Genomic DNA, 27,131 nt, shown 5'->3' on the forward strand with positions numbered 1-27,131 from the left:
TTGCTTTATCTGGATATTCTTCAACTTCTATAGACTACATCTATCAGTTTTATGTTCACTGTGACGGTTTTAAAACACAAGACATGTTATAACTTACAGCTACGTCTCCGTTTACAACGATCAGAGATCGCGGAGTGATACAGTATGAAAGTAGCACCTGTAGTAGGCTAATGTCACGATGACTGATTTTTATGGACTACATGCGCAATTTAGTTTAGTTTTTTAACCAATTAGACTTTAAAATGTAGATGTTTGAAAACCGCCGAACTGACCCCAAACCAGCCCAAATTTTGTCCACCCGCCCGAACCCTTTTTTACCTGCACAATCAAATTCAAAACCGCCCAATCTGGCAACATATGTTGCCAGACCGGTGCACCGGTTGTTCGGCTGAGTGATGATTACCTGGCATATAGCCTAAAGACGATCTATTTGTCAGAGAGGAAGTCCTGTAGAACGACTCTGATCGTTAAGAATATGGTTTTAAATCTATTCAACTAATAATCTAGTGAATATATAAAATTATTATTTGGCTATTGCCAATCTGCATCCCGTGAATCTCACTTCTCCGTTCCCTCACTGCGTCTCAGGGCGATGGAGAGCCACGGGTTCACTCAGGCTCAGGCTCAGGCTCAGGTGAGTTCGGGTGTCGGTTCCCCGTCCTCTGGACTCCCTCACCGGGCGGCTCTGATTCTGGCCCGGGGTGGCAGTAAAGGAATCCCTCTGAAGAACATCAAGAATCTGGCCGGTGTTCCTCTCATCGGATGGGTGCTGAGAGCTGCCTTGGACTCAGGAGTCGTTGACAGGCAACTACATTTGAGCTCTTCTTAAATATTTGAATATTATGGCTTTAATATGATTTTTGTTCTTCAATGTGTGAATGAAACCAACTTAAACTGGAAAATGTTTGTGGTGGATATATTGTTGTCGTAATGTTTAAGATTAAAATGAGCTACAATTACCAGATAGGCTGCTTTTAAAGGTCTTAATTTGTCTTTTGTAAGTAAAATTGAGTTATTTATTATTTTAATGACTGATGTTGTGTGGCAGTGTGTGGGTTTCCACAGATCATGATGAAATTGAGCGTGTCGCAGAAGTCTGGGGTGCGAAAGTTCATCGTCGCAGTCCTGAAGTTTCCAAAGATCATTCCAGCTCTCTGGAGACCATCCAGGAGTTTATCCGAGACAGACCCGGTGAGACAGACCTTCAGCATCATCTTTCATTTTATGCCTAAAAAATGATCTAACTTGCTGACATATGAGGTTTTGAAATGCCATCTAACATGGAGGAAGATGCACCTTAAGAACAATGTGGATTTACTTTTAAACTGTGACATATTTAGGTATTATAAGTTTAGTATTTGCTGGAAAATGATGCCTCAAGCCAATGATGCCTCAAGCCAAGCCATAGGTAATTAATAGAGATGTTTGCTAATTTAGTTGTTATAGCACAAAATGTAAAATAGTAATTTAGGGGTAAGATGGCCTAAGAAGCACCCCCTAAATACACTTTGACAGAATGTATAAATTACTTTTGATATAATTCTTATTATATAAAATAAACCTATGTTTTTCTAAAAGTCTCATTAATGTAAAATACTAAAATCATTATTTTGAGCTGATAATTATTGAATAACCGGTGGCAAACAAAGCAGAATCTGAGTAAAAGAGATTTGTCTGAAAGGTAAAATTACTCTTTACATATATTTAATTGCCAAATTTTAAGAATTAATTTGTATGAAGATATGTCATAATAGAAACACTGTGAAATCAAATTGAATGATTTCACTCATTTAATTTAGCAAAGATGTCTGAATGTACATCTAATTCATGGAAATATTACAAAATAATAACCCATATATAATAATAATCCATAATAACTATGGACCCCCCCCCCATATATATATATATATATATATATATATATATATATATATATATATATATATATATATATATATATATATATATATATATATATATATAAATGCATAATACGCTAATAAATATTTTCAAATCAATTAAAAATGTATGCATGAAAAAAAGTGTTATTTGTGCATGCATATATAGGGGACTTTGTAGACGTTTTGAACATGCAAACCAAGTCTATGGGATTTTTCGCCCTCTGTGCGAACATCGTACGCCTGATCGTTTATAAAAGTCAAAGCAGTGTTGCCCTTAATAAGCCGCAAGATTTAACACCTCATTCTTGGGTCTGCGACAAACGGTGCGAGACGATTTAGGTGCTGAAACTTGTACAGAAAACAGAAGCATGTGAGATAGTAATAGTAATGCTTAAGCACCACGAATAACATAGATTTTTAAAATAATTAAAAAAAATAAATAAAATAATGCATGTGTGAAGAATGTATAATTCAACAAATTGTATCATTTTGAAATAAAAATGTCACGTGTAAAATAATTATGGAGGGTCAAATTGCTCAAAATGAGCATTAAATAAATGTTGAAATATTTCGTTTATTAAATATATAATTAAATTATTAATAAAACAAAAACAAAAATAAATTTTTCATTTTTTATAATTTGAAACAACAACAAAAATGTGCCTAAGCTATAAACCTTTCAAAATTGATCTATAGATTTATAGTAAAACACATTTTGCACATCACAATTATGGATGAACAAGTTACAGTAAAAGATCGGTTGTTGACCTTTATGGTTGAAGTTATTAAAATGTTGACAACAAAACGAAAAATGTGCCTAAACTAGAAACCTTTCAAACTTGATCTTTTGATTAGTGTGTACGGGTGGGTGTGTGTGTGTATACGTGTGTGTGTGTGTGTGTGTGTGTGTGTGTGTGTGTGTGTGTGTGTGTGTGTGTGTGTGTGTGTGTGTGTTGGGGCCAGTGAAAATGTTAGTGAGGCAAGTAGAAATTCATAGTTTTTGTAATTTTAACAGAAAAAGAATATAAAAATGCTTTATTAAAAAATGTTTTTTTTTACGGGTTTTTTTTGTATTTTTCTAAAAAAAATATTTTTAGGAAGCAAAAAGTATGAATTATAATTTGCAGAGAAAATTATATTTAATAAAGAAACATTTTTTAAATTATGAGATATTTCATAAGGAGCATGAATTTGTGGAACTTAAAGAGGAAGAACTGAAATATAGAGCAATTACAAACAGTTAAAATATGTAAAATATTTAAGGGTTTGCCCTTATTAAAACCAGTGACAAGAAAAATGTCCTTAAGCTATAAACCTTTCAAAATTGATTGATTTGGTCTTTCTAGTTTAGGCACATTTTGCACATCGCAATTATGGATGAACAAGTTACAGTAAAAGATCTGTTGTTGACCTTTATGGTTGAAGTTATTAAAATGTTGGCAACAAAACGAAAAATATGCCTAAAGTAGAAACCTTTCAAACTTGATCTTTTGATTTGTGTGTGTGTGTTGCATGATGCGTTTGTGTGTGTGTTTGTGTGTGTTGATTTACAAATGGTCTAAAATATGTAAAGGGTTTGCCCTTATTAAAACCTGTTTTGTCGCTGTGTTTTAGAGGTGGACATCGTCTGTCATATTCAGGCTACGTCTCCATGTCTGCACCCTCATCATATCAGAGAAGCCCTACAGATGATCACGGGACAGGGGTGTGATTATGTGTTTTCAGTGGTGCGCAGACACCAGTTTCGGTGGGTGGAGGTGGATGAGAAAGGTACAGGATCACGAAAACATCTCACAAACTCCAATAAGGAGACAATTATAGATTTTTGCTTTGTATGAATATAAGGCAAATAAGGACTTTCCATTTGATGTTTATGCACAATCCTTTATGATCACTGTTTTACAGCATGTTGTAAAAACAGAAGTGTCACATTAATATACTTTGATATCATATTATAAATCTCTATGTCCCCTAACCCTGTTTCTATGAAAATGTTTAGTGACAGTCATAATAATAGCAGGAACTACATCTGAAGGTTTACTCGTTCTTCACTATCTTTCATTGTAATTAGAGGGTAAGAATCCGACTTCTCCGAACATTGATGTGGCGCACAGACCTCGACGCCAAGACTGGCCTGGGGAACTCTATGAAAATGGCTCTTTCTACATTTATAAGAGAAAGGACCTGGAAAACGGCCTTAAACAGGTGGGTAGTTGTTCTTCTGTGGCATGGAAAAGATTTTAATTAGCCTTGAAACACCATGTAACAACATCATAAATTATACATGTTTTTTAATTATTAGTGCCTGAAAAGCCCCTTGTCCCCTTTCATTTGGTACACCAATTATGACATTTACAGTTATTTATTTGTTAATTTTCATTACCTTTTTTCAGAAATATATCTGTATATCTGTATCGGCCGATATATGATAATTTCTAATATTATAGTTATCGACCCAATAAGATAATTTGGCCACTATATTAAAGTCGATAAATCATTTCCTTTAGCTGAGACACTTCAGATGCGCGCTGTTTGCCATGATGGTTTGAATTGCTTGAAATATGATTGGAATCACTTTGAAAAGGAACATTTGCAGTGCAAGCCTGTCATATAGGCTACATAAAATAATAATTAAAACAATACTGTAAAATAATGTTGTGAATTCTTTATACCCCCATGTTTTAGCACGTAGTTACGGGAAGAGCGCATCCACAATGAAGTTACACCTTCATCATGGCTAAACGTTCGCTTGTGCATTCACAGCCTCTTGTTTTGTGCAATTGTAAATTGAAATATTATGTTTTTATATATATATATATATTTGTACATGACCTATCTCATATAGGATGCGTTTGGTTAAGAATTAATGCGTTTGTAAAGCGCACTAGTGATCATCGCTACATATTAATAAGTCAAGTCAAGTCAAGTCAAGTTTATTTATATAGCGCTTTTCACAACACAGGTTGTATCAAAGCAGCTTCACAGTAATAAATTAGAACAATACATCAATGTTTGTATAACTATACTAAACTAAATAACTAACTAAATAACTATAACAAACTGTATTGTATGTGTATGATTTATGTTGAAGTGAAAGGCTTAAGACGTGGCTTTTAATGGTGAGACTTTTGTTTTTGTAATCAGGCTCTCAAAAATTAAATAAAAATTTGGATTTAGATTTACCAACCAATATATCAGTTATCAGCTTTCAAAAATAAAGAAAATGATCGGTTATTGCCTTCGATTGGCCAAAATTTTAATATCAGTGCATCCCTTTTTTTGCAATGTTAAAGAAGAACTCCGTTCAATTTTAACATTGAGCTCATTTTTTTGTAGTGCTAACAGTACAGAGAAAAACGACAAAAATCGGTGTTGCTTACACCGTGTTATCCTCTTTTTAAAATTTGCACCCTGTTGTCTTCAATGGGGCAAGTTTTAAACCTGCTTTTAGCCTCTTAACATCCTTGATGTGTCATTACAAGTGCACAACCAATGTGAGTGATTCCTTCAGAGTGATCACGGGTGAATCTGACTGCAGTAGATGTGAAAGATATTAATAAAAATGATGTTTATTCAGCCAGCGCACATACCTGCATCTTCTTCTCATTTTCGGTCGAAGTCCATAGTAATCGATTGTTGAGTTCACGCGCATAGGTTTAGTACCAAACCTACTTTAGTATCAAAATAAACAATGAATAATACATTTTGAATGAATGCTTGCCTCTTGATTGTCAATTGATATTTTCAATATTAAAAACATTAAAAAAAAAACCTTTGTAAAAAGTAAAAAAAGTTTAAATATTTTTCAGTTCACAGTGTTGAAATATTCGCATGAAAGATTTTCTTTGGAAAAAATTTGACATTATAATTTATTGATTTGATCATTTATTGAGATGACTGTTAGATCAGATAGAATCCCCACCTCAGAAATATCAAATCCAGCCCCGGGCGCCAGATCTGGTCTTGTCTGGTGTGCAACCCAACAAAACCTGTCAACAGAAAGTCTTGTCTTTACCTCAAGACTCTATTTTTATAGAGTCTTCAATCAGCCTGAGAGGTTTGACTGAGAAAGCCAGAGAAGAGCAGAAGCAGGAGAAGAAGTGATGATAGTAAAAATGCTCTGACTTCATCTAGATGTTACACTACTCAGTGTTACACTACTCAATGCTCTGACTTCATCTAGATGTTACACTACTCAGTGTTACACTACTCAATGCTCTGACTTCATCTAGATGTTACCACAATGCCATCAATGGGATGAATGCCAAAAACAAAGATGGCAGCAGGGAGCGGCAGAGTGGCAGGTACTGCTGTCTTACCTCTCCTAAACCATACTGGGAGACCGCCAGGTTATCATAAAATACGACATGAAACTTGGGCGCCTCGGCAATATAAAAACTTTATTAAAATCAATACGTCCTTACGCCATGTTACCTTGGTGTTGCACCTGCTTTTTTTTTGGCCATGGGAAATTATGGAAACCATGGGAAATTACTGCTTCACAACATCGTCCTGTGACCTTAAAAACCTTGAAATGGAGACATTCTCTTATCTCCTACCCGTGAAGACAAACACCCCTTTAAACCACACAATCGTAAGATTTAACAACAATAGCAAGCATTGCAGGGGCAAGGAAATACTTAAAATAAGTAATATAAAATATAAAAACCTCAAATAACATAAGTGAATAATAATAATTACAAAATGGTTAATTGATAAAATGAATAGATTGTGTAAATCAAATAATAATAAAATGAATTGATGATAAATCAAATGACAGCTATGTAATTGACTAATGTTTATAAATGGTTATGAAGTTAAATATAAAAACAAAGAACATAATCTTTGAAATAATAAAGAAAATAAAACACCAATGTATGGTTGCTTTCACCTGTTTTAACAGGTTGATATTGAAAACCCTTAGATCCGTCATTCTCCCCTCTTAATCATTTATTAAAACATTTGATTACATAGATTGATTAAATGCAAGCAAAGCTTTGATCATTATCAAAACGTACTCTAAGTATAGCTATACCTATGGAAGCTTGTTTCCGCCACAAAAAAAAAAAAAAAAAGATAATTGCGACTTTTTATCTCACAATTGCGAGTTTACATCTCGCAATTCTGACTTTATTTCTCAGAATTGCGAGATATAAAGTCAGAATTGCGTGAAATAAAGTCGCAATTGCGTGTTTTAAAGTCAGAATTGCGAGATATAAAGTCAGAATTGCGTGAAATAAAGTCAGAATTGCGTGTTATAAAGTCAGACTTTTTTTCTCGCAATTGCGACTTTATATCACGCAATTCTGACTTTATATCTCAGAATTCTGACTTTATATCTCAGAATTCTGACTTTATATCACGCAATTGGGAGATATAAAGTCAGAATTGCATGATATAAAGTCGCAATTGCGTGTTATAAAGTCAGAATTGTGAGATATAAACTATTTTAACCCATAAGAACCCACTGTGACGTGGGTGTCACAAACACTGGTGATTATCTGGAAAGGTCTTTTTAAAGCATTATCCCTTACTTTCAACCCAGGAAGTCCCTAAGTGACATTTAAGGAACATCCAGGTTCAGTCATGTGACAATGTGTGCATTTTTGTTGCCATGGTAACATTTCCAAAATGGTGGCCTGCCTGGTGTGCACATGTTGCAGTGTCAGCAATTTTTAAAAATGCTTGTTTTTGTTACTAAAGGTATGTTTCAACCCATACAACAATTCTAATGTTTTAATAACATATCCTAGATTACACTTGACCTGATTTTAAAACACGTCTTGTACAAATTTATAAAAAAACAAGTTATGAAAATGATGTGGTGACATATGTGTCACATCAGGCTTTTAACCGTAAAACAGTAGGTGGAATTTTGATGTGACCTATATGTCACATTAAGAAAAATGGAAATGAGCTGCTCAGATCATTTAGCTGATTCAATTATTTTAGTGTTATATATATTCTGCTGCTCAATTCAAAGCATATTTTAAACAAAAAAATGTCAAATTAATAACATTGTTAATGAAATGTATTCTGAAAATATTTTGCATACCTGTAACTAAAACCTGTATGCAACATATGGTATAAAACAGGTATAACGTGTTGATATCATATGTTGGTACTATTTTAAGGTTATTTTATCTTTTTGTGTAGTGAGAATAACATGAATAGATTCAGGAAACATCTTGATGTTTTTTTTTTTTTTACTTAGCATTGTATTGTTTGTTTGTTTGTTTACAGTTTTATTGCACAATATACACATTTTTGCAATGTTATTGCACTACATGCATGTTCAACATGTTTACCTCCGGTGTGAGGTAGTTATTTATTTTTATTCAGTTTGCACATTTTTGAGTTGTGAAAAAATTAGCTAAAAATGTATTTCTGGTTAAACTTTATACCTGAAAAGGTAGAATTTTGCAATGTTATTGCACTACATGCATGTTCAACTTGTTTACCTCCAGTGTGAGGTAGTTATTTATTTTTATTCAGTTTGCACATTTAGGAGTTGTGAAAAAATAATCTAAAAATGTATTTCTGGTTAAACCTTATACCTGAAAATGGAAAAGCAAAGCAAATAAAATGTTTAGCATTTAGCAAATAAAATGCAAAAACTATTACTTCTAAAAAAGTTTTTTTTTATTTATCTTCCCAGAAAAGTTATAATTTTGAAAATGTTGTGGAAAAGAAAAAGAAAAAACAGAAAAAAAACTGTTATTTAGCAAGAAAATTGACTAAATGTATTTTTTTCAAATGAGAAATAAAATCCCAATGTGACATATATGTAACATTAAAAATTTATCATAAACGCCCAATGTCACATATATGTAACATTACAGATCTTTCACAAGGAGTGGTTGTATTTAAAAAACAACTGCAGAAACATGTTTTAAGTGGTCCATTTAGTCTGTTTTATATGCCACATAATTTTCCTATAAGGGGAAATTGGTCCGGGTTCTTATGGGTTAAGGTAAAAAAAAAAAAAGTCCATCTTTTTCCCCCCCTTAGAATTGGACTTTATATCTCACAATTCTGAGAAAATATGTCAGAATTGTGAGATATAAACTCGCAATTATGTGTTATAAAGTCAGAATTGCGTGATATAAAGTCAGAATTCTGAGATATAAAGTCAGAATTGCGTGATATAAAGTCAGAATTCTGAGATATAAAGTCAGATTTGCGTGATATAAAGTCGCAATTGCGAGAAAAAAAGTCTGAATTCTGACTTTATAACACGCAATTGTGACTTTATATCTCGCAATTCTGACTTTATATCACAGAATTCTGACTTTATATCTCAGAATTCTGACTTTATTTCACGCAATTCTGACTTTATATCTCCCAATTCTGAGAAATAAAGTCAGAATTGCGAGATGTAAACTCGCAATTGTGAGATAAAAAGTCGCAATTATCTTTTATTTTTTTTTATTTTGTGGCGGAAACAAGCTTCCATAACTTTAGCTAAATTGTGTCTGCTCTTCCAGAGCTGTCTGGGATAAATGAACAACACTCAGTTGCAATCACTTTGCATGTTCCTCACTGGGCGGCTAACAGTATATCATTTTTGTAAAACAACCTTCCTCATTACATACAGTTTCAGAGATTGAATTCTTAGTCTGTGTCATAATCATATCCACTACTACTCACAATGCCAGTAATAGATAAGCAAAGTAACATCTACCTTTCCATCCCTTAGAAAACAATAGATAAACTTTGTTACCAAATGTGTGCCATTAGAACAACAAATTCTCATTGTTAGAAGAATTATATCACATCTGGAAAATTCACCAGGAACAATTCCTGATAGAATCAGTACTGTTGTATGTACAGTAGGCATATGCCATGAACTATAAAGTTAATGAGAATCATTTCTATTCTATAGTGACATATAGTACACTAATCGTGAACAGCTGCTTGTTGTCCCAAGAATAATCAACTACCTTAAAAACGCCTCTGTAAGGATTTGATATTGTCTGTGGTTCAAAATTGTGCATTTGGAACCAGTTTTACCCTGTGATTTAATACAACTGGAATTTCCAAAAGTCATTGTGAAAATCTATTCGTTAACATTTATTGTCATAGAATACCCTTGACAATTTGTTTATCATTTTGATGCTAGAATTGTCAGTTTGAGATGCACAAATCATTCAATGTGTTTCCCAAAAGCATTGTTAGCCAACTATGGTAACGAAGTTCCTTCCTTATCAGCAAAGTTCAACAAGCTGATGTTCAATACAATCTATGTCAAATTTCATTCATTTCTTTTAGTTTATCGTTGTTGTATGGGAAACACAGCCTAGATTGTTTATGCATTCGCTTGAGCGTGAGGCATATTCTGTCCCCAGTGGCCTATATGTGTCATTGAATCTGTAAAAAATATATAAAAAAAACTGTTAAAATAAAACCAGATTTTTTTAAACATGTAATATGTAATGTAATCTTGTTAAAACGAATTTCATAATATTGATATCGGGAAAAAAATCGTTCAGGAACCGGTATCGAAGTCAAGGTATCGGTATCGATATTGATATCTAACATTTTTGAGCAATACCCAGCCCTACTTGGCATACCATTGTGAGATTCCAACCATGGATGGAATAAGGAATCTGAGTAATCAATCAGTAAGGAACCAACACAGTAAAGCAGACTGAAAATACTGGTTGAGGCCCTGGTCTGAGACAAAGGGCTAATTACCATTTGACCTCCCCCATACGACCTCACTTCCGCAAACTACTAAGGCTACGTCTACATTAATCCGGATACATTTGAAAACGGCGTTTTCGTTTATAAACGCTCTCCGTCCACACTAGCGTTTTCAAGCGTTTTCGGACGTTTCAGTGTGTATGAGAAACTTTTGAAAAGCGCCTGAAAACGCTAAATTCACCTTTACTGCGCATGTGTAAAACCCCACAAACGCTCACTGATATGATTCAGATGGAAAAATAAATAATAAAGTTATCGCGCAATTCTTCTGACAGGATAATTTTATTTAGTAAAATATCTCACCATTCACTGATGCGTCCAGGTCGCACGCAGACACCATATGTTTGGTCTAAAACGCGACTGTTCTCATGTATTACCGCAGGACAGCAAATGTGAGTAAATTCTGTCATCTTTGCAGGACTGTGATATGAAGAGTGTGCAATGTAGAATATTTTTAGCAACAGTGTGAAAGTGAATAGCACATAACAGGCACAATACTGGTATAAACGTGAATACCTATTGGTACAATATGCGTCACATGACTAAAACTACGTCATCGTTTTTAAATCTCTCCGGTTTCACAGTCCACACTACAACGCAAAAACGGCGTTTTCAAATGTATACGCTTTGGAGTGCGTTTTCAAAAAGCTTCGTTTTCCTTAATAAAAACGCCATCTCAGTGTGGACGGAAGGCCAAAACGGAGAGAAAAAGATGCGTTTTCAAACGAAAACGTATTAGTGTGGACATGGCCTAAGAACTCACACAAGAATATGGTTTAATGTAAATGTTTATCATTGACTCTTATGTTTTTGGTGTCATTTGAAATGTCTCAAAGTGAGTGGTACAGATATCTCATATCCAGATAGATAAAATAAAAGGAAATAAGGTTTATAGAAGTTTAGAGAAAACTGGTTAAGCCATTTGAGGGTGGTTTTCCCCATCCCCCATATCACCTTGGCAAACAGTATAAAGGAAGGTGTGCTTGCTCTATCTGGGCTCTTCTTCTTGGCTGGACAGAAATGGGATAGGTGGTCTCTCTCTCTCTCTCTCTCTCTCTCTCTCTCTCTCTCTCTCTCTCTCTCTCTCTCTCTCTCTCTCTCTCTCACTCTCTCTCTCTTTCTTTCTTTCTCCCTCTCTCTCTCTCTATCAGGTACAAGCTGGGTAAGATTATTTGGTGTAACCAATGTATAACCATGTTCTAGATATTTGAATTGATTGTGGAATTAATCTCTGATATCTGAAACATTAAAATGTTACATTTGATTATTCTAACGGATCTTGACGTTGTTCATTTAATGGTTAAAAGGAATAGTCAAACATTCGCTCACTTTTAGTGAGGCACAGATATTATTAAAACCTTTCATTTATGGAGTCAGATGAAATTACGAGAGAATACATGATTAATGTATAGCATCTAACCAACCAATACTTTGCACGAGTAAGGACAGAACACGTGATAACCTTCCCTGTGTTATTGGAAAACCTCCATTGGACCAATTTCACGGGCCTTACAGCATCATGGCAATATGTTAGGCAACCAGTTAGTGAGATAGTTAATCAGAATTAGACCTGGCTTTAATCTATATTCAGGCTTAAACCCTTTATGACAGCTATGTGATTTGAACTTTAGTACCTCTGTACTGAGTACACATAGTTAGAGTCAAGGTTATTTTCGTAAACGAAAACTGAAACTAAGACTAAAACTATTGGTCAAAAAACATTTTCGTAAACTGAAATAAAATAAAAATTTCAACATAAATGAAATCACTTTTTTCCATTCCACTGCACTACTTTATTTTTCAATGACCGTTGCGCTCGAGTCTCGTCTTGCATCACGGGCATGACACAATGTTCTAAAAACGCGGCACTCAAGTTAAAATAAGTTAAACTTTTAAAAGACGTGTATGTATCGAGACCTTTTCTCGATTCCTCTGCGCTTTTTCCCCATTCCTCTGCCCGCGTCTTTTTTCCATTTTTCAAAGCAAAACCGCTTTCTGTGTGAACCAGCCCTAAGAAGCAGAAATGGACAAATAAGTATTTTCATCATGTCTAGACCTTATGCAAATATAGCTGTACCTTAATTCCAGGTAATATAACCATCTCATGTCAAACTAAACAAAATACATATTAGACAAGATACCACACTGAGCAGAAAACGGAAAAAACAAATAGCATGTCTATAGCCCAGAAATAGACGTACATTTGTCAGAGTAGACGTAAACTAAATGTCTGGTCTGAATAGAACATTTGAATATGAGTATAACTGTGAGTATGATTTTAAACGATGCAATAGACAAAAAGCATAAATGGATCAATCCAAGAATATTCTTTGAAAGGATTAATCATAGAAATAACCTTAAAGAATAATCTTTTTCTTATACACTACGTTTAATAAGACGTTGAATAATTTTTATTTTTTAGTTGCATTTGTTTGGTTCTTTGTTCATCTTCAAACAATTATTTTATTTTTATTATTAAGAGGTTTTCACAAGAGTTAACTGTAAACTGCAAACATTTAACTTTGCTGTCTTTAACTGGAAGTGTTCTGTTAACTCTGCTAAACTATAATTACTAAAACTAAATATATAAAAACTAAATAGAAATGCGTTCACAAAATAAAAACTAAACTAAAACCAACAAAACCATTAATGAAACTTATTTATAGGAAATTTATAGGAAATTTGAAAATAATATTAAAATAAAAACTAATTTAAAAATACAAAACTATAATAACCTTGGTTAGAGTCCAACTTAGTCGATCTTCAGGGTGATCATGTACCCATAAATCATCCTAAACGGATGTAAAGCCCATTGCTTTTATAGCTCTGTCATATGACAAAAATTCCAGTGTCTCTAATTGTGACCTTAAAGCCCAGAATGTCTCTGTTCTTAAAAATGTTTCCATAGCCTGTTGTGTCCATAGTTCTTCCATAAGAACCATCTTGAAATTGAATATTGTGAAGTTTTGTCTCTCTGAAGTTTTTGTTATTCTGATTAACAGTGTTGTTGCCACAGAGTGTCCTTGGTATAGGGCTTGCTTGTATTCTCAGTGAACTTCTTGAAGGCCGTCGACAGAGAGAACGAAAAACAGACTCCCTTATAGAGATATAGACCGTGTGGCGACTAAACTCCAGGTGGTGTAAGCTACCCATTAGCTCCCAGCCATATCTTCACCATTGGGTTGACATCCAAGTCACTAAAAGACAAGGTTCTTCCCATGACTTTTTCCCTTCGCATTAAATGTATCTAAGGTTTGGGAGTGTGAGCTTATTTACAATGACTAATATGTGTCCATTTAGTGTTGCCTAACAATCTTACAGCTTTTTCAGCTGAAGGGGTGACAAATAAAACCACCCATTCCATATTGGTTTTAAACTTGTACTGTATGCTGCCATTTCTCAATGTAAATCATTTACCCTGGCACAATACTATTTCCATGTCCCCCCTCTGGAGACAATCTGTCTCAGCAAGATCTGTGTCTGGCAATGACATTGGTCAACCTGTGATGATCTTTGAGAGGACTCAGCCCAGTTTCTTTGTTAGGTGATGAATGGATACTACATAGAAATAATGGAAGAGCATTTACTCATGTGGGATATGCAAGACTACCGAAAAAAAAAAAACATTTATTTTTTTGTCCAAATTACTGTAATTTTAATGTTACGGTGAAGAGCAGGGCGTGAGCCATGGGGATGGGGTGAGGCCGGTGGCACGAGTGTTAAAGGGTTAGTTCACCCGAAAATGAAAATTCTGTCAGTAATCACTCGCCCTCATGTTGTTCCAACCCCGTAACACTTTCATTCATCTTCGGACACAAATTATGATATTTGATGAAATCTGAGAGCTGGCTCACTCCTCCATAGGCTTCTATGGGATCGAATCTTGCCGGTCCAGAAAAGTTAGTAAAGACATTGTTAAAATAGTCCAAGTGACTACAGTGGCTCCACCACAAGTTTATCAAGCGACGAGAATACTTTTTGCGCATAAAAAACAACGACTTTATTCAACTATTCATTTTCGTCTGTGTGGGCCTGAATGAGTTCACGTAGTGTAACAGCGCGGCGCTTCTGGGTTGTACGTCACCACGTAGGCTCACTGTTGGACGACGCTGGTCATGTGTGTGATGCGTGTGACTTACAACACAATTATCATAAATACTTTGATTTGATTGAAGTTTATTTCGAGCAATAATATATATATATATATACATACATACATACATACATGTATATTAACACAATATAAAAAAAACAGCAGTTTATCTCCCATATACATACATATACACACATATACACATACATACATACATATACACATACATATATATATACACATATACATTACAAATAATAACTATACACATACACATATATATACACACAGACATACACATGTGTACCTGTACACACACACATTACAATTTTGATACACATATCCACATACATTATTTACACTAATAATAGTTGCTCGAAAGGGAGTGGAAAGAAGCATAACTTATTTGCTCCCACCCCCAATTCCTTCCCATATATTACCCCAGATAGCCGCTGCCATTAACAGTTCAATTAATAATCATTTGTTTTGATAATATTTATTTGATATTATAGTTTCTTACAGTAACATTATGCTGTCTCAATAACCACAATAATGCTATATGATAATCCTCATTATCGTAAACATTCAAATATGTCCCGATATTTATAATGATCGCATCATATATAATCCTAGCATATTGTTTAATCACAGTTTTACAAACACAACAGTAATATCAATAATATACAATCATAATCCTTATCATTATTTACTGATAATGATACTTGGCATCAGCTTTAATGGGAGAAAAAGTCAACATGTGTGAAACCTCTCCATGAGAGCTCATGACCTCAATCGCTCTGCTTCAGTTATTTTGATCTGTTCTGTGTTTTAGCTGGGCAAGATCGCTTACTATGAAATGCTGCCTGAGCACAGCGTTGATATCGACGTGGACATCGACTGGCCTGTCGCTGAGCAGAGAGTTCTGAGGTGAGTATTTCATCAAACTCTGTTTGTGACAAAACACAATAATGCAGATATAAATGCTGCCCTGTTCTGCAGGTTTGGCTACTTCGGCCGAGAGGAGAAAGCGGCGGTCAGGCTGTTTCTGTGTAAAGTGTCTGGCTGTTTGACGAGCAGTAAGATATACATGTCGGTTTCTGGAGAGGATCTTGTGGCCATTAACGCTCGAGACGTGGCAGGCGTACAGATGCTAAAGAGAAAAGATATAGAGGTGGGACAAATAATGGGGCAGAGTACCTTTACATTGTAAAAAAAAAAGAAATAATTTTAGCAGTATAATACTGTAAAAATACTATGGTAAACACTAAACACCTGATTATTTATTAATGGGAAGTTCCCTTACTATAGTAAAAAACTGTAAATATAACAAGACATTTTAAGTATAATTTTAATTAAAATACTTTCAAATGTACAGACTTTGGATGTAAAAACAACAAAAAAATTATCTTAAAATTTACAGTAGCCATGTTTCCATCCACCTATTTTTATCAGTGATTTATATGCAAATTGTGGGATATGCATAAATGAGATACCATACACTAAAAAAAAATTGTTCATTTGTTCATACATCTATTATTGTCAATAGCATGCAACATTAAGAGCAGAAGAATATGTATTAAGAAAGTAAACAGGGATCATTTTGGTTTCATGTTTCCTAACTTTCATCAGGTGATCCTCATATCCAGCGTGAACGAGCCGCTGTCCAGGGGTCTCCTGGAGAAAGTGTCCCAGCAGGCCGGATGTGGCCTCAGGATTGGAGAACAGCAGAACGGGTTTGATGTGGAGCGGCTGATGAAAGAGAAGAAACTGCGCTGGGATGAAGTGGCCTTCATGGGTGAGTGTCATGTTCAAAAATCCAGTGAAACCAGTTTTAAACAGGTCAAGTAACATTTATTTATATAGCACTTTATGCAATACAGATTGTTTCAAAGCAGCTTCACAGTAATAAACAGGGAAAAAACTGAATTAATGAGGAAGACTTCATCAAATATGAGACAAATTCAAATTGTGCTAGAAAGGCAATAGTGTCTTTATTCAACTCAGTTTAATGTTGATTCAGTTCAGTTCAATGTCGATGTTGCAAAATTCATCAAAGTTATCATGAAATCAAATATACAATTCTTATTTTTATTGAATATTGCAGCATTTATTATAGTTGATTTTTAAGGCAAGATTTTAACTCTGATTATATTAGATGTACTGTATAATTTATTTCCTCAACACATAATATATACAGTATATAAAAAAATGCATTTTACTCTGCCTTGTATTGTATGCTATAACTAAACTAATATTTACTTGTGAAATCACTAAAATAAATTGTAGCTCTTTATTAATTAATAATCTAGATTTTAATAATCTATGTTTCATAGGCTGTCAGTTAAAGCTTCGATCTAGAGCATTTTGCAGTGTTTTACCCTGGAAGACACGGGAACAGGGCCGGACTGGGACACAATTTCAGGCCGGGAAATCCCAAACCCATCCAGGCCATCCCATGGACCCAAATAAAATTTAGAAACACAGACAACCCTATTTTTTCCTAAATTACATTTATTGGTCTAAATCCTTAGGCTGGGGCTGTGTAAAATAATTAAAGGCTTTCTCTTGAACAGTATCCTCACTTCCCTTTTCCTTCTCTTCATTTACCCTAATATCTAAGTGGAGTACTAGTGTGTGTATGTATGCATGTATAAAGTGTGTGTATTTTTCTTGTACCTGTCTCTTCTTCACCTGTCACTTGTTCTGGCCTCATGTTACAAACAGAGCTGTCCTCCACAGTAAAACAACCACCTTATTGTAATTTGTTTGCCCATAATCTACATTTATGTTAGTAAAAAATCAAGGTATTATATTTCTGACAAAATGTGGTTTTCATCCTAAAATTACTTAAATATCCAACATTTATCAACACTAGGCTATATTTCACACAATATGTTAAAAAATAATAATAATCTAATTTTGCTTCTACATGTCATCTCACTCCCTGGCTGAATGTGTGATCATTGCATCACAGCTAGTGCTAGGTTGACTGTCTCCACCTTCATTTGATAAAAAAAAAAAAAAAAAAAAAAAAAAAAAAACCCGGAAAAAAGTTTTAAACCTCACAAATGGGCAGACATAATTTTCTAAATTGTCTAATAAAATGTTACTGCATTATTTTTTGTTGATGTCTGCACTCACTCCTGTCTCCCTGCTCCCAGTAGCCTACCACATAATTTGTCTGCTAAATTACTAATGTAACTTTACACTAAATAATATTAGTCTCCTTGAACATACAGTATTTTGAGTGACTAATAGGGGTGCTACCGCTAACATTTAGCATTTCAATAGCCTACTATAACGAAGAAAAAAGTAGCCTACAGTATTTACAGATGAAACTGACCTGCACTTGAAGCCCTGAACAGGTCATTCATTTTGCAACATTTTGCTGCTTGTTCTCTGAGTGCTTTCTTTTTCGTTGTCCTTTCCCTCTCTGCTCCACCTGGCTGTTTTCACTCCATCATCGGGTGCTGCTCGCATTTTCTGTTTAACCGTTTGGCTGAGGCTTTACGTCGAATCGTAGCCTTGCCAGTCAAGACTAACAGATTCATGATTTAATTTTTTATTATGATAATTTTATTGAATGACGAATTCGTCATCACTGGACACTGGTAAAGGTAGTAGTATAAAAAAATATATAATAATAGCCTAGAAGAAGAAGAAAAAAAAAACGCTGGCTTGCAGCAGGCCAAATTAATCGGCAGGCCACCGGGAATTCTCCCGGTGCTCCCGATGGCCAGTCCGGGCCTGCACGGGAACGTCCAAACGAAGAGTGTAAATAAACCTGGAACCAGATACAGAATAATATTTTCTTATTGAGCGGTCTGTGATGTTTTCCCTCACAGGTTCAGAAGCTGAAGACGTAGAGATCCTGTCTCAGGTGGGGCTGAATGGCGTCCCATGTGACGCACCTGTGGCAGATCTCATCGCAGCGAAATACACCTGTCAGAGACCCGCCGGCCACGGAGCCGTTCGAGAGTTTGCAGAGTACATTCTGACGCTGAAGAAGAAGAGCTCGTCACACGTGAACCAGGATCGCATTGACAGGGCTCATTTTTAAAGAGTATTCCAGTTTTAAACAGTCAGTTTTTGTTTAACATGACATGAGCAATAAAACAGTTGTTCTCCTTTATCTTTTTACTTGATCTCTCTCTCTACATATTTACAAATTTCTTCAAATTCAACATTCATTTACTTATTGCATATCATTATATGGTTTAATGTTTAATCTTCTGCTAAGTAAAAATGTCCTGTCAATGTCATCAAGGAGAGTGTTGTGCAGACGTACAGTTATAAGTCACTTCTAAGTTATTAGTTATTAGTAATAACTTATTAATACTATGTTCCCTGTCCCCAGAGGCTACACGACATGCAAATGTTCTACTTCTAATCAAACACACCTGATTTATCATCTCAAACTTAGGGAAACTTTGGATATTTGTACTATTGCTGTGTCACCATGGGTGGGCAAACACTGCAGGAAAAAAATGGTAGCCCACTGTTCACTGCCCACTGGGCACTGTGTGTGTCCATTGTTTGCAGTGTGTGTGTGTGTGTGTTTTCACTACTCACTGCGGCTAATCTGTGTTCACTCACTGAGTATGGGTTCCCACACTTGGCCTTCACATGACGTTATGAGGACTGTGAAGTAAAAGTACAAAAGAAATTGAAACTTAATTAAAACCATTAAATTTAGAATAGCCTACGTAACTCAATTCTCTTACATTTGAAACAGAAACCCTTTTAAATTCTACAAATAACAGATCTCCCCCTAATGATCTTGTGCAAAAACTATAATATATAAAAATAACACACAATTTCAAAATTTTGACTCTCCTTACAGAGTTATAAGCAATGCATGCTGGGAACTAGAAATCTGTTTTAACACGTTCTGTTTGAGTTACACTTTCCTGTTATGCTTTCCTGTAGCTCAAACAGTAGAGCATTGGAGTTTGCAATGAACGCCAGTTCATGGGTTTGATTCCGGGGAGAGCAAGAACTGATAAGAAATGTAAATGTTTACCTTGGAATACAATGTAGTTGCTTTGGATAAAAGCGTCTGCCAAATGCATAAATGTACTTAACATAATCAGTTATTGACTGCACAGCTCAAATATCATCATACTTCCCCAGTCGATTGATTGCATTAAGAATTGCAAAACATTTTTGAAATACAAGCTTTCTGAAATGTTACGTTTAAATGTGCAGATGTGCATTCGTTTGCACTAATTTGCATACTTTCCAGAACAGAAATTTGAATGTTGGATAAAGACAGGTTCAAAATTTTGTTGATACTAGAGTTGAAGGTTTTTACTGAAGGAATTTTTATTTATCTTTTGATGTCACTTCGTAAATCAGAAAATTCTGTCAACAGAGGAAAAAAAAAGTTTTAATGAATAAAATGTTTAAAATTGAACAAATGATATCTGAACAAACCCCTCTCAGCTCATTTACAGTACACTGTAAAGAAAAATAAATAAATAAAGCAACTTCAAAATCTTTTGAGTTTCAAATATAAGCTACATAAAAACCTTTTTGCCTTTTGTCTTAAAGTGTAAATGAACTTGTTTCATTGAATAAAATTGACTGGTTTAACAGTTTAGTCTTGTCTGGGCAGACATTTTTAGGGCATTAAAAATACCCTAATAATAATATCAGTTCCAGTGGTTGAATTAGGGCTGTGTGAAGGTGATGATACACAGGGCAACCTTTTGAGCAATATTGCTGGGCAACGTTGCTGTCAATGGGCAACCAGATGAGACACAGGGCCCACGACCGATCTAAATTATCCAGATAGCAATTTATTGCCCATTTTTAATGGGAAAGTGCCCAAGCAACAATCGCTCAGCAAGATTGCCCAGCAACATTGCTCAAAAAGTTGCCCTGTGTATCATCACCTTAAGGCTAGAAACTTACGCTGCTATTTTGAACCAATAATCGGAACAAAAGGCAGTTGAAGGATGACGTGTATAATTCAAATATTTATCTGACTCCAATAGCCTTTAAAGCAGGCAAAGTTATTTATTAAGTTACATGTTTAAATATACAGACAGTAGAATGGAACAACATACTGTATAGAAAACTTAGTTGTAACAAATAAAGCACTGTTGTGCAGAAGAGGCCGTAAAAGCCTTTCTCATAGGATGAGGTTACGCACCGGTGTGCGGGGTTAAAGCCGTTCTCCCAGATCAACAGTTACCGCTCCTTCTTATACCCTGAGCAAAGTATTGTTAAACATGAGTGGAATACCAACACCAAACCCTACCGACAGGAAACCAAAAGATGAGGCAAATGGGTGGAGATCAAGAGGGTGAGAAGAACATTAACATATTCTCCTCAATGCATGTTTAACCAATAGTAGGCTACCTAGATTTAGGGGTGTAACGGTTCACAAAATTCACGGTTCGGTTCGATACCATACACTTGTGTCACGGTTCGGTTCGGTACGTTTTCGATACAGCAAAAAGAAAGAAATGCCAGAGAAATTTCCTTGATTTAATTTTTTTCATTCTTTTTTTTTATTAAAACTAACATCATAAAGTATGATATTTTTTTTTACTTTGAGCCATTCTGGAGCTATAATGGACTCTTCTTAGGAGCATATAAAACAAAACAGCTCCTTGGAAAAAATTAAATTTAATATTGTAGTAGTTATAAACAAAGGTTTATTTTAGTTCAGATTAACATTTGAGGGCAGCAATTGTATTCATAATTTATTCAAAATAAAACCGACATAATGTTACTTGAAGGCCATACCCTCCCCCCACCAAGAAGACAGTTCACATTTATTGAACAAAACTTGTTTTGGAGGAATGAAAGTAAACTTTTTCATGAGATGTATTTTTGTCATACTCTCCTGACATTTTGTATGAATTAATCAAAACTTACTTAGTTTGAATTATTGTTTTGTTGACTTCTAAGTGACATGGTTAGCATGTGTCAAAGTCAGTGTGTCTAGCAGGCGTATGATGTTCTGTCATGGCTGATGGGTTGGACGGTTGCAATAAGTTATAAATTGCATGTTTAATAAAAGTTTGTTGCATTGCAGATTGTTCAATTCTTCCTGTCTGACACTGAAATATGGAGAGATTGAATAGCATCTGTAACACCTGAATATATGTAGACATAAACAAACAAAACTCAATAACTGTTATTTGATAAATATGACTAAATAAATAAATAATAGGCTACAATAATATTGTATAAATAAATAATACTATAATATTATAGTAGGTCTAAAACAGTTCATATTTTCAGAATTCTTTGCTCATTGAGACAAAAAAGCTAAAGTTAATTAATGAAATTTAAAGCATTTTTAATATGTTGCAACCTCTTCCATTCAAATAAATACTGTGAACGATGTCTTATGTAATCATTTTTAAATGGTATGGGTAATTAGCAGACAGATGCAAGTTTAATATATACAAATTTGGTTGGTCTAGTCTCAAATAGTCTCTGAGTAACAAAGAGAAATGCAAAAAGTGTCCCCGGTCTCCCTTACGTGATCAAAATTCAACGACATCTGAATTAATTCTTGGCTTCTTAATCCGATTTAACATCTATATAATATATATATATATATATATATATATATATATATATATATATATATATATATATATATATATATATATATATATATATATATATATGTATATATATGTATATATATATATATATGTATATATATATATATATATATATATATATATATATATATATATATATATATATATATATATATATATACAGGCTATTTGAGATATGAGATTTGTGGGTGGGAGTTGGCAACGGTTAGGGTGGAGCTCTTTTCTTTAAAGGACAGTGTAACTTTTTTTCTGGCCCCTTTGCTTGATGCCAGAACGCTAGTGATCACATCTCCAGCCTCTTAATCATAAATCTGTTAAACAATTAGTTTATAAAATGTCTGCAGAGTTTGAACTTTGTCCTGGAAGAAAAATCGGGGGCTCCAACCCCTGTTTCATCATCGCTGAGATTGGACAGAACCATCAGGGAGACTTAGAAATCGCCAAAAAAATGATCCGAATGGCAAAGGTAAAGTACAGCTTTACCAGATATGAAGTCTTATACCGTGTCGATCGGTTCTTTGTTAATGGGGGTTTGCATATAGAAAAATTTATTACAATTTAAGAGAAATTATAGAGAAACATCCTGAGGCCGTTCACACAGAGCAAGTTTTCCATTCCATTGAGCTACTTTCCCTTAGTTTTTTTATTTAAACACGACGGACATGTTTGACCATTTGCAGCGTTTTTAACTACAAAAACGTGTTCTGTGTGAACCGGCCCAAACTTAGAAACCCAAACACCATCTGTTTAGTAACCATGGTAATTTCACTCCAGAAATAGATTTTTTTCAAATATCAGGTCAATAATTAAGAGGGGACATTTCTGTAATACAGCTCCTGAGCTATCTAGCCTAACTCACACATTGTATTACATTAAATTAAATTTTAGATTTCTTATATGGTGAAACTCATTTTCTGCTTCGTACTTTAACTCCACACAGGACTGTGGAGCTGATTGTGCCAAGTTTCAAAAGAGCGAGATCGAACACAGATTCACCAAGCTCGCTCTGGAGCGTCTCTATACGTCCCCTCACGCCTGGGGCCCGACCTACGGGGCTCATAAACACCATCTGGAGTTCAGTCACCAGCAGTACAGAGAGCTGCAACAGTTCGCCAATGAAGTTGGCATCTTCTTTACTGCATCAGGGATGGATGAGGTGAACAAATGAAAGAGGGTCTCAACGTTTCCCTTACGAAAAAGAAGTATAATTCAAGTTCATTTTATGAAGTACACTTAAATAATGTTCAAGTATATTTTTAGTAGTAAGTACTAATATCAATGTGTACTTTTAGTAAACTTGTAAGTGTAGCCTTCTATTTCAATACTGCTTGGGACTAAATTGTCCCACTTTTATTATATAAAGTATACGTTTAAGTGTACTATAAGTGTAAGAGTAGTAAACCAATTATTTTACTATTTTAATACAAGTAGTAAATTTTTTACTTTATGAAATCACACACTGAAGTGTAGGCCTACTCTCAGTACATTACTAGCTTAGTAGTTTTACTGCAAGCCAAGTATACTAGTAAGTTTTAAGTGAACATAATATTATACAGTTTACTATATATATTATTTTTGCACTTGCAGTATACTATGTTCAAATGTAGATATTATTTTTTATAGGCCGGCTACTTTAAAACCGTTAATTAGATTCATGCATTCTTTTTTATACAACACTTGAATGTCGGTAAGTTTCAGAAAGAAAGGCAACATTTTAAACAAAAAAGTTGAGACAAATCACATCTTTGTCAAAGACTACGCCTCAGATTCAGAACGATGATCAAAACACAGATGGAGTAGATCGAGTCCAACACCCCCTAAAGTTCACAGTCGTTTTCTCTTCATGGGTTACGCTTTATTTCATTTGGTAATATTAAGCAGTTTAGATTTACACGCTGTTTAATGTTTGATGATCACGTTATTTTACATTTCAGTGAGCAAACTTATATCACTTGTTTCAGCTCCTTTTCCTGTATTTTGATCCAGAGATTCTGTGTCATAGCGCCCCCTACCGTATAACAGTGAAAACATGGATAGCTGGAAAATTCAGTCAATGGTGGGAAAAAGTAGAATTAGAGTAAATTCCTATGTACACTACCAGTGGACTTGCCTACACAAAAATTCAGATACGCAAAATTAGAAACATATCTGTTTTATATAAATATTCTAATCAATATTTTCAAACAATGTAAGTTTCATAAGACTGTATATGAAAAACTATGTAAAAAAGTATATTTAATAGGCTACTCGATAAAAAGGGTTAACAACTACAAGCCAAGTATACTTTGAATACTCAATTGTACCTTTTAATATATTTCGATCAAAAGATTGATTAGGCTAAACAAGTACAGGCCAAATGAGGACTTTCCTCTCAGTATAAGTCAAGTACACTGAAGTGTAATTTTAAGTATATTTCTGAGAAGTATATAAAATGTAGACTGAAAGTATACTTTCTTATTTTTAGTTTAAAAGAAGTATTATAGCCTACTAATAGAACACTTAAATAAACTTATTTTTCGTAAGGGTTATTATATATCAAGAGAATGTGCATATTAAACCCAATAGATTGAAATGCATTTCATAACTTTTCCTCTTCCTACCTCAATCAGATGGCTGTAGAATTTCTTCATGAAATCAATGTGCCGTTTTTTAAAGTTGCCTCAGCTGACACCAACAATATCCCTTACCTGGAGAAAACCGCCAAAAAGGGTAAAACTCACTTACGCTGACACACATTTCAAATGAAAAGTGCAGAAGCTGTCGTTACATTAACTTTAAAGTGTTGTTGCTGAAAACTCGTTCTATGTATTTGTCAGATTCACTGCAAAGGTCACAGTGTTCCTCTATTTACACAACATTTATCAGACACTATCCAGTGACTCGCAAATGAGAAAAGTACAAGCCCAACCGAGAACTGAATCTGAGAAGCTTCTCTTGTGCACTTGAAGTCAGTTATTCTGGAGCACTGAGACATTAGGTAATGACAGTGCTGATTGGCCGGAGAGCAGAGCCAATGAAACCTAGAAATCCTGGTGTGGATTTTCTGGAGTTTCATGTCGCTGGCTTTGAGTCTAGAGAATTTGGCATGTGTGTAATGTGATAATGACTAAAACTTTGACCTGATTTTCTCCCAGAAGCAGCCATGTCTTGAAGCTGATGTTTTGGTGTATTTGTGTAGGTCGTCCCATGGTGATTTCTAGTGGAATGCAGTCTATGGAGACCATGCGCTGTGTTTACCAAACCGTCAAGCAGCACAATCCCAATTTCACGTTCCTGCAGTGTACCAGCGCTTATCCACTGCCAATAGAGCACGTCAACCTCAGCCTGATCCCTGTAAGACACAATCACTTTACTCGCATCTTCATAAACTCCATAAAATGATCGTTTATGAAGACTGTAGTTTCGGTTTCGCTTATAATCTTTCGTTTTCCTTTTTTCTACGCAGGAGTTCCAGAAGGAGTTTCCGGACATTCCCATCGGCTACTCTGGACATGAGGCGGGCATCCATGTGTCTGTGGCCGCTGTGGCACTCGGGGCAAAGGTCCTGGAGCGTCATGTGTCCCTGGATAAGAGCTGGAAAGGCAGTGACCACGCAGCATCACTGGAGCCGGCGGAGCTGGCGGAGCTGGTGAAAGCCATCAGGACGGTTGAGATGGCAATGGGTTCGCCGGTCAAACAGATGCTGCCCTGTGAGGCTTCCTGTCACAGCAAGGTCAGATAAAACGCTCATTCTGACAGATTATAAAACCAAAAAATGATCAAACATCATTCAACCAATGGTTATGTTCTTTCTTGCAGTTGGGTAAGTCAGTGGTGGCCCGGAAACCATTGAAGAAGGGTGAGACATTAACTCTCGACATGCTGACAGTAAAAGTGGCCGAACCGCACGGCATGAGACCAGAGAACATCTTCAAACTGGTTGGCAAGAAAATCACTGTGGACCTGGAGGAAGATGCCATCATTACTGATGCCATGATAAAAGACTGATGATATCTATCTATGCATCTTATCAGTCATTATTAAAAACTTTTTTTAATTGCATTCTTATTGTTTTGACATCAGAAATATGTAAAATGGCATCTTGTATTGATTTTGCAAATGTCTAATGTCCTCTAGGTTTGCTCTATGTTGTAACCTGTCTCACAGACCATTGCTTTTGTCATTGTTGTGAACAAACACTTTGTCCAATAAAATGTCTCTCTCTCTCAATTGATTTCAGCTCAACTTTGACTCTTGGGTCTTTGTTCATATTGGTCTCTCAAGCTATGTTTCCCAAAAGCAAGATGTTTTGTCCTATAATTAGTTCAAACCACATAATGCCTGTGTAAGACTTGAGAAATTAGGAAATTACAATTTAAACTCACCATTTGAGACAAAAGTCTCACCTCCGAGTTATCCTAATCTACAGTTCATTCCCTCATCCCTCACCCCCTCTCTCTCATACTCAGATCACCTGAATTCACCCAAGAAAATATATGGTTTAACGTGAATGATTATCATCGGGTATTGTACTTAGTATCATTCTAAATGTCTCAGTGCAACTGGTGCAAATGTCTCATTTCCAAATAAGTAAAACAACAGGGAATAAGGTTTTTAAGAGTTTAGAGAAAACTGGCACACAAAGGAAGGTGGTCTCCTGGCAAATGGTCTCATACCCCTAAAAGGTGTAACCTCTGAATGCAAATTTCCATTGTTAGCACATGTTTCCATGTGAAAGAGGTTCTGTCTATATAATGGAATGCAGCAAAGGGTTCGGGGCCTTACTGTATTTCAGATTAGCGTGTGTATGGCTGAGAGTAAGACTCTCAGCTTCATGTATAATGTTGGGTTCGCATCTCTTCT

At 35.0% G+C, this 27,131-nt stretch overlaps 2 protein-coding genes and 1 long non-coding RNA gene across 3 annotated transcripts; 2 read left to right on the forward strand and 1 right to left on the reverse strand.

The window, feature by feature from the left end:
* Positions 1–420: 420 nt before the first annotated feature.
* Positions 421–18,831, forward strand: LOC308684962 (N-acylneuraminate cytidylyltransferase B-like). Its single transcript, XM_081356345.1, has 8 exons — positions 421–804; positions 1,049–1,191; positions 3,516–3,671; positions 3,973–4,106; positions 15,533–15,627; positions 15,700–15,871; positions 16,330–16,495; positions 18,546–18,831. The coding sequence occupies exons 1-8, from the start codon at positions 593–595 to the stop codon at positions 18,758–18,760; spliced, it is 1,293 nt and encodes a 430-aa protein (XP_081212471.1). The 5' UTR covers positions 421–592; the 3' UTR covers positions 18,761–18,831.
* LOC308684966 lies at positions 15,174–25,036 on the reverse strand. Its single transcript, XR_014029405.1, has 4 exons — positions 24,890–25,036; positions 19,297–19,341; positions 16,321–16,449; positions 15,174–15,850 (listed from the first exon to the last, which is right to left on the reverse strand). It is a non-coding gene; the product is annotated as an uncharacterized lncRNA (long non-coding RNA).
* On the forward strand, positions 22,544–26,511 carry LOC308684964 (N-acetylneuraminate-9-phosphate synthase-like). The gene is made up of 6 exons (XM_081356347.1): positions 22,544–22,755; positions 23,230–23,445; positions 24,899–24,998; positions 25,468–25,622; positions 25,735–26,001; positions 26,088–26,511. The coding sequence occupies exons 1-6, from the start codon at positions 22,624–22,626 to the stop codon at positions 26,274–26,276; spliced, it is 1,059 nt and encodes a 352-aa protein (XP_081212473.1). The 5' UTR covers positions 22,544–22,623; the 3' UTR covers positions 26,277–26,511.
* Positions 26,512–27,131: the final 620 nt, after the last annotated feature.

This window comes from Scardinius erythrophthalmus, assembly GCF_964197995.2.
Source record: "Scardinius erythrophthalmus genome assembly, chromosome: 24".
NCBI classification, from domain to species: domain Eukaryota; kingdom Metazoa; phylum Chordata; class Actinopteri; order Cypriniformes; family Leuciscidae; genus Scardinius; species Scardinius erythrophthalmus.

Bases quoted from the DNA above. Each gene is read 5' to 3' on its own strand.
- LOC308684962 (XM_081356345.1), top strand. From the start codon at position 593: ATGGAGAGCCACGGGTTCACTCAGGCTCAGGCTCAGGCTCAGGTGAGT. The intron at 805-1,048 runs GCAACTACATTT...GTTGTGTGGCAG, and splicing joins GACTCAGGAGTCGTTGACAG to TGTGTGGGTTTCCACAGATC. The intron at 3,672-3,972 runs GTACAGGATCAC...CATTGTAATTAG, and splicing joins GGTGGAGGTGGATGAGAAAG to AGGGTAAGAATCCGACTTCT.
- LOC308684964 (XM_081356347.1), top strand. From the start codon at position 22,624: ATGTCTGCAGAGTTTGAACTTTGTCCTGGAAGAAAAATCGGGGGCTCC. The intron at 22,756-23,229 runs GTAAAGTACAGC...AACTCCACACAG, and splicing joins AAATGATCCGAATGGCAAAG to GACTGTGGAGCTGATTGTGC. The intron at 24,999-25,467 runs GTAAAACTCACT...GTATTTGTGTAG, and splicing joins GGAGAAAACCGCCAAAAAGG to GTCGTCCCATGGTGATTTCT.